Source organism: Neomonachus schauinslandi, chromosome 3 (genome assembly GCF_002201575.2).
Source record: "Neomonachus schauinslandi chromosome 3, ASM220157v2, whole genome shotgun sequence".
NCBI lineage: Eukaryota > Metazoa > Chordata > Mammalia > Carnivora > Phocidae > Neomonachus > Neomonachus schauinslandi.
The window spans coordinates 130,714,513-130,722,431 of NC_058405.1; the positions used below are offsets into that span (position 1 = coordinate 130,714,513).

General features: G+C 39.3%; 1 protein-coding gene across 2 annotated transcripts in view; it reads left to right on the top strand.

Moving 5' to 3' along the window:
• Positions 1–1,379, top strand: part of CERS6 (ceramide synthase 6) — a 304,965-nt gene extending 303,586 nt beyond the window's left edge. For both annotated transcript variants that reach the window (XM_021702773.1, XM_044913668.1), the window contains one exon: positions 1,140–1,379. In XM_021702773.1, the coding sequence (XP_021558448.1) occupies positions 1,140–1,292 (153 nt within the window). In that variant the 3' untranslated portion in view covers positions 1,293–1,379. The remainder of the gene's footprint in view (positions 1–1,139) is intronic.
• Positions 1,380–7,919: the final 6,540 nt, after the last annotated feature.

Here is a 7,919-nt window from a genome sequence, read left to right on the forward strand (position 1 = left end):
TTGCCACCCACCTGACAGAGATGACGTTGTACTGCAGCCGTGGTGGCTTCTCCGGTGGGGGGCATGCATGGCACAGAGAGGATGTGATGTGAAAAAGCCCTCAGTTCATTCTGATGCACCACTTCTTAGAGAAAGGCAGGCAGCTGGATTTGGGAAAGCTTCTACGAAGCGAGGCCCCCAGGCCCCTAGGTCCCTGCTGCCACCCCACTCGGAAAATAAGTGAACGGTGCTCAGTTACTCAGAGGTCTTAAGGCATGTTGGGTAAAAATGCTTACCATAATTTAAACGATAGAGTAGGAGGTTCATACTATTTTAATTTTAAAAGCAGTTGAGTGTTTTCTTAATCTCTCCCTAAATTACTTCCTTGCTAGACTGTGACTTTTTTTTTTTTTTTTTTTTGTCCTTTTTGGTAATGCATATGCTGGTGCCTGAGCTTGCCATCCTCGTTACGTAAGGAGACTGGGTAGAGGATTGAAATGATGGGAGCCCATTTGTGATGATCTGGTTGATAGATTTTCTTTGGGAAATATTTTAAACTAGACCTCACCCAGCAGGTTCCCAAAATGCTTCCCCCTGCCATTAGTTGTCACGTAGTATATAAAACAAAATTCCTACTTAATTTTAGCAGACAGAAAAGAAAAACAAATTGTCATCAAATAATATATTACAAAGCCAAAGAAGAATGACGTTTTAAATTCTCTAAGCCAGTGACTATCTCCATTAGTGCGGTGAATCCCTTTACAGGATTCTCATGGGACCATCAGAGAGTAAATTGATCCATTTGTACCAAATTCCTATAATGCCATTCCAATTTTATCATATGTCACTTTACCAGTAAGAGTGGGTTTCAGGGTCTAGTGCATTCTCATTGTCCAGATGTACCTTAAAGAGGTCAGCATGTCTAGCCCCCTGTGATACCTAAATCCACCTATGTTCCATTCCTTGATAACTGACTTCGTCACCAAAACTGCACATCTCCACTGCAGGAGAACTAACTGTTATGGCAACGTGCCTGTCCTCTTCGATTTTTAACGTTTGCATCTGTTTCCCTTCATGTATGATTACAGGCACTCTCTGACCATGCTATAGCTTAATGATTCCTTAGGAACTGGTTCCACTCACCTTCTTGTATTCCACAGGTGTCCAAGGATGATCGAAGTGATATTGAGTCTAGCTCAGATGAGGAAGACTCCGAACCTCCAGGGAAGAACCCTCACACTTCGACCACCACCAATGGGACCAGTGGTACCAATGGGTACCTCCTGCCTGGGTCTTGCTCCGTGGATGATTAATTACTCAAAACTACAAGTCCCGAACAAAGTGAACTGTTTGTTGCTGGAAGTATTTAAAAGTTGCAAATGCAGTTCCTTTCATTATATCTCAGCACCAGAAACAAAACTTAGGATTCTCAAAGCATTTTGACTAGTGCACTGCTATATGTCCTGTCTGTGAATGAAGAAGAATGACCATTCTCTATACTTAGGCATGCTATATGTAATTGACACAAGGGAACAGTATTTGCGTTTGTACTGGCTTAGAGTATTATTTATATTTCATTTTTGTTGGTAAATCTGTGGACAAATGAGGGCTTCCTCACTCCTTTTACTCTTTGGGTTTATGACAGTGAAGGAGATGCTCCATCTGCTTCTACCCCTCTCTATCGCTGTAACTCAGTTTGACAGGAGCATCAAATAATTTAATTTGTCACTTAGAGCAAGCAAAACCCAGTGCAAGATTCTCGTACTGCTCCAAATAGGTTTGCTTTCTTTGTGTTACAGTGCCTGTTTTGAAATTGCCTATATAGCCCCAGTGGCCGTTTTCCCAGTGTAAAGTTTAAGCAGGATGAGCTAGGCATTTTAATTGTCCCTCTTCGTGGTCAATTAGCAGTTCAAATTAAAGAGTATGGTTTTTGGAGAACTTTAAAAAATTGTTTTGTATTAAGTTGCTTTGGAATAGACATCATTTCTTGTGCACACAGCCAAGATGTCTTCAATGAGTATGGTAGCTAGCTGGAGATGAACTTTGTAGGTTACAGAGGTTTATTTTTGGTTTTTGGTTTTTGTTGTTTTTGTTTGTGTGTTTATTCCCTCTTATGAGGTCAGTGCTCTGGCTCTGAAGGAGGACCTTTGCCTAAGGTCATAGTTACTACAAACAATGAAATCACTCTTACTACTGGGAATTTGTCCCGTGATCTGAGAATAACAGAAAGAGAACAGCTGACTTCAACCAGATTTCAGCAGTACCCCTATAATTACTGCAATCTTCTGTCATGTCATGAAAAAAAAGAAGCTAAGTATATTTTGGCACAGCAAAGGAGACTTTGAACAGTTGGCAAAGGTCAGCTCTAGCATAACGCATTTTATTGCAACCAGCATTCAAAGAAGTGTGCTAGATATCTAGTATTTGATCTTGGTGTTTTGATTTTTCTGAGCAAAATAAAGCCAATGGGAGAAGGACGATTTTACTGTTTGTCCTTTCTCCTTAAATATGACCCAGAGTGACTCTCCTGTTGCTAGAAACTGAGTAGTGTTGCGCTTGAAGTCCTTTGGTTTGCTTCTTTGAAGACTTGTTCGGTTTCTAGGAATTTTTACTCAAACGGAGCTATTTTCAGAAAAAAATAATAAAAATTGTACCGGACTATGGCAATATCAGCAATGAGAAAGACTGCTGAAAAATAAGTTGCTATAGTCTCCTACATGGCAGTGTTATTTATGTATAAATAAGAAAACCCGTTCACGTAAACCAAAGATTTTATCTCCTTCCTTCCAACTTTTAGTAAGAGCGAATAAAAAGGTATTACACTTATTTCATAAACAAAATAAGTGTTCAAAACCACAATGCAGTAGCATAAATGTGTGAGTCAGGGGATAGTAAAGACAACAGCATCAGAAATACTAGGGAGTGCATGTCCTGCTTATAGCCATTCACATTCGATTCAAATTTTTGGAAAAAATTGAAATGAATCTTTGTGCCAGCACTTTGCAAACTGTGCGTTAAAATAATGCTCCCAAACAAAAAACCTCACACTGTAATATTAAATCTTTCCCCACCTACATATGAAGTAGTCTGTTTCTGAAAAAGCCCATAGTAATAATCGAAGAGCCTTAGACATATGTCTGCTTGTTTATTGAGAAAACGATGCAACTAATTCTTCTCATAAAGCCTTATTATTTTATTTCACAAAACAGGGATATATCTGGGAGTGTAATTTGTGGATGGTTTGAGACCAGTCATAAAACATCAAAATTACTTGTTAGTCATCTGAACATCTGCTAAAATGCAGATATATAAAATGAAGCAGCAAGCATGTTATAGCTGAAAAATGTTGAGAAGGTGAAAGTTTCCTTTCTTATCAACTAAAATATGGGGAAGAAGAGTGAATTGTAGCTTGCTTTAGTGCCTGGAGCAAGTCCTCACAAAGGGAGAAATAAACCAGAGAACCACCATGTGTTCAAATTTGGATCATCTGATACTCTACCACAGAATAATTTCAAAAAGATCGGCTTGTAAATTAATGGTTTAGTGGAGTTGCATGAAAAGAAGTAAATTGAGTCTGTCCTTAGCAAAGACAAATCTAAGCAATTTTTTGTTTTTCCCAAAAGTCACTTGGAAGTAGGACTGAGAATACTCAGAGCCTCAGCGACCAATGACGTTCACTTAACACAGTCCCCTATGTATCTATAGATTTTTATTTCATTTTGCATTTTAGGACAAAGAGTTCTTTTTGATTAATCAAAGTGGTGTTTGTAGACCTGTTAAGATACAAAATAATATATTTCTGTCTACTCCTCCCACTTATCATGATGGCATGATAAGACTGAGAGAGAAAAAAATGTGAGATATCTTGTCTTCTACTTGTGCCAGGCCATAGCTTTGGAAGTGTATTTTGTAAATTCAGCTGTAGGTTACTGAAAGTATTGTTTCCCATTAATTAACTTAGCCCATGTTGAGCTCCACTTAGCTCCTTCCTCCTGGTCATATTCACACCTTTCCAGGGTACCAAGGGGGTGTGTAGGAAGGAGTCTAGAAAAATTATTATTTTATTCTCTAATGCTATATAGCTTTCCTAGATCTCTTAGTGGAGAAAAAAGTAGAAAATCAAGTAGAATTTGGCCTTGGGTCAATAAATGATATGACAATGTGTGATCTATGTACGTACATGTATGTTTCTCCAAAAACATAAAACCAAAATAGCACTGACTCATCCTTATCCATATTTTTTTCATAAAAACTATCCACCGTGTATAAGAGAATCTTCCCACCTCCCTCTCAACTTCTTGTTCATGCCACTCACCCGGCTGAGAGTTGGTAGGATCCTTTCTCTTGCCTCAGGCTAAGATCACAGAGGACCTAAGGTCAGCATATAAGCCAAATGTAGTTCATATTTCCAACTTTAATGGTACACATGTGGAGAATAGAAGACTAACTATCAGTATTTGGGATGATTAAGCTGAATGTTGAAAAAAATGCATATGGTTGCTGTTTCATCCCAAGGTTTTATTAACACCCAACTCCTGCCAGGCTGCTAGATAAATGGTATCCTGAGGTACCATCAGATAACGAAACAGGTATCTGACAAAGATGAGCTAGGAAGAAAGGTAGGCTCCCCAAAGAAAACAAGCAGTTGGGTGAGAGAAATAACTCTTCAGTGAGACAAAATCAGGCCACGTTTAGCTAAAGTGGTGGGTGGACCTCATAATGTCCCATTCTGTTGCCAACTGTCCATTCTGAGTATTTGATAGAGGTTCGGATTTGAGCGAACCAAATGCTTTTACCTTAGGCAGAAAGGGTCCGGATCTCCCACTTTGTGTATTTGAACCTCATTGTTATTTGGGCTGAAGTAAAAAATGAGGTTTCAGTTCAGTTCACCTGAGTCTTTGCAAAAGAGCTCTTCAGAGAAAACTTTATGGACACCCATGATTGTTCCCATTCTGTTCATGACTTTGTATAGAGAGTTATTTTTGTCCCTTTCTCAGAAATGTTAATGCCAAAGTTGCCTGAATATTTGAGTATTTTTTTCTTAATTTGAAGTGTACAGAATAATTCCAAAGGTGTTAAGAGATTCTGTTTGTGTATGTGATGATGTCGTTATGTCCAGAGAGGCTTCAAGAAATCCTTTGGGAAATAAAAGGTTAAATGTTTACATTTCCTGTGATAGTTGAGGTCTTAAGATACTAATTAGCTTATTTTTTTTTCTTTGTCTTTGGCTGATTCCTGCTTTGTAGATAAATATTAGTATCCTTGAAATCTTTAGAACATTCAAGTAAGAAAAAAACAAATTAGATCAAAGTCAGCCTGATGAGAAAGTGATGACAAGGCACTTCAATTTTTAAGTAACTTGTATGGGAAGAGAAAATGCAGTTCGCTCTGGTTATTGTGCTTGCTGTCTGGCAAGCTGTTCATGAAAGGAATAGCCTCAGTAATCATAAGCAGTTCTTGAAGTCATGCATAATGCAGCAGGTAGTAATTAGTACTGGTTCACTGTGGCCACACTATTTAGTTCTTGATAGCAGCAGGCCAGAAAAGGACCCTGTGGTCTGCCTTTGTGTATATAGTCCCCTCCCCTCCTCAAAGGGATGCTTAGTAGACACTGAGGAAGCCTGTCCGTTTGTCCACTCTATGCAGTTGTAACCTCTCTAATATATATTCAGAGGGAGCATAGCTGATGCTGGTTTTCATGGAGAAAACTTTATTAGAGAGCATCAAACATGATAAGGAACAGTTTGTAAGCTCTGCAGACACCCAAAGGAGAACCTTAGCCTTTTCCAGGTATTTGTAACTTAAGTTCAGCCTTGAAGCCTTTGAAAGGAAGAGCTTAGCAAATGGCCACAAGCTAAGACCCCATCAGCTCAAAGAAATAAAAGTCTCTGCCGCCAGATGGCGTATCTTATGGTGTCTTTACAAGACTAGGTTTTCTCAAGATTACCAGGAACTGATGGGAGGGGACGGTTAGCCCAAGATCTGTCTTGTTCATCTCATCCACCCACATTCCTTTCAACCTCCTGGAACCTTGATGAAAGGAAAACCAAAATATTGTCACTTATCGGCTGGACTTTGGGTCAGTTGTTTACCACACTTCTTTTCTCTGACTGATTCCATTTTTCTTAAAAAGTATTGTGCCCATGTAAGCTTGTTTTCCTCCACACAGGTCCATGAAAGCTTGGTTTCCTATTTTGCTGTATGTTGCATGGCCTGGAAACCAGGGACAACAGCTGTTGGTATGATTTCTATGTAAAATTATCTACGGTAATTTTTCTAAACTGTCGTTGTAAAACTGCCCTTAAAAAATTAGAGGCTTTTAAAGATTAGTTGCCAAAGATAAATTAGTTCTGTAATAGGAACAGTTGTGTGGCAATTCTGGGAGTTTAATTGAGAGACTCATTAAAGATGGAGTACCCCCTCCAAGTTTGATTTCCAAAAGTTTCATAAAGCCTCTGAGCCTATGATTCTCATCCGCTCTTGGTGTGCCCACAGAATCGGTTACCTCCACGGCCATTTGTGGCCAAGCGAGGAGGAGAGGGTTCGTTTGGGGATTTGGTTTTTTTTCAATTTGCAGTGAGAAATAGGATAGGTGACAAAGTCTTACTTGTTTTCTTAAGACAATTCAGTGCTTGAGCATCTCTGTCAGAAATGGAATGATGTACTGTTAGCCAATTAGAATTATTTTATGTATTGTTACTGTGTTTTGCTGATTTTTATATGAAAATATAATTATTCATTCTTGATCTCTGGAAGCAATCATTATTATGAGGATCATTTTACTTTGGAAACACTTTCATAATAAAGATAAGTATTAGGAGTCAAGTGTAAATGATATTTTCTGTAAGTGCTGGTGTTGGTAGTATGTCACATCGTCCTGGACAAGATTTATTTCAGGGCACACGTCATCCTACTAGTTTCTTGCAAGCTTTCCTTAAATCCCAGTTATCATTACGATTACTGAAAAGGTAGTAGTAGATTTATATTATATTTATACGTCATATATATAAAACATATATATATCTCTATTTTGTCAGGAATTTAGCTAAGCTACTCCATAGCATTGCTGCCCCAGCATCCATTTTGTTTGCAATGTGGCCTGCAGGGACCTTAAATTGACCTTGGCCCCTCAAACAGGTGCACACCCTGGAGAGCAGCCCTCAGACTCACGAGCAAATGTAAGTCCCTGATATGACTTCCCCAATAGCCCCTGTGATCAACAATCTCCCCTCCCTCCCAGTGCCTGCAGGCCTTATATTCCCCCTAGATAAGACCACCATGGGGTTTACCAAAACACCACTCTTTTGAATTGACTCATCCAGCCTTAGCCCAGGAATCCCAAAGCATTCTACTCACAGACCCTAATAAAGGCGTGTGCCCCAGGTCCTGTCTCAGTCTCCACCCTGCCGTCACCAACCTGTGTGGCCCCTCAAGCTGTGCCGTGTGTGTACCTCCCCTGTGACGTGTGAAATCTGTCTCTCTCAATTTCTCTTGTGGTCTCTTGTTGAACTTCGGTTCACCATCTGACACCTTGTACTCCACTTAACAAATATTAATTTAACACAGTTAACACATTTACATGATATATATATATATAATATGTTGCAGTATCTCTTTGAAGATTAAGATATAAAAACTGTAACATTTTATGTAGTGCTTCATTCTGGAAAAAAAATATTAAATATTTATAGAGAGATAAGAGTTCACAGGGCGCCTGGGTGGCTCAGTTGGTTAAGCGACTGCCTTCGGCTCAGGTCATGATCCTGGAGTCCCTGGATCGAGTCCCGCATTGGGCTCCCTGCTCGGCAGGGAGTCTACTTCTTCCTCTGACCCTCCCCCGTCTCATGCTCTCTCTCTCTATCTCATTCTCTCTCTCAAATAAATAAATAAAATGTTACCAAAAAAAAAAAAAAGTTCACATATATCAGACTGCACTGATT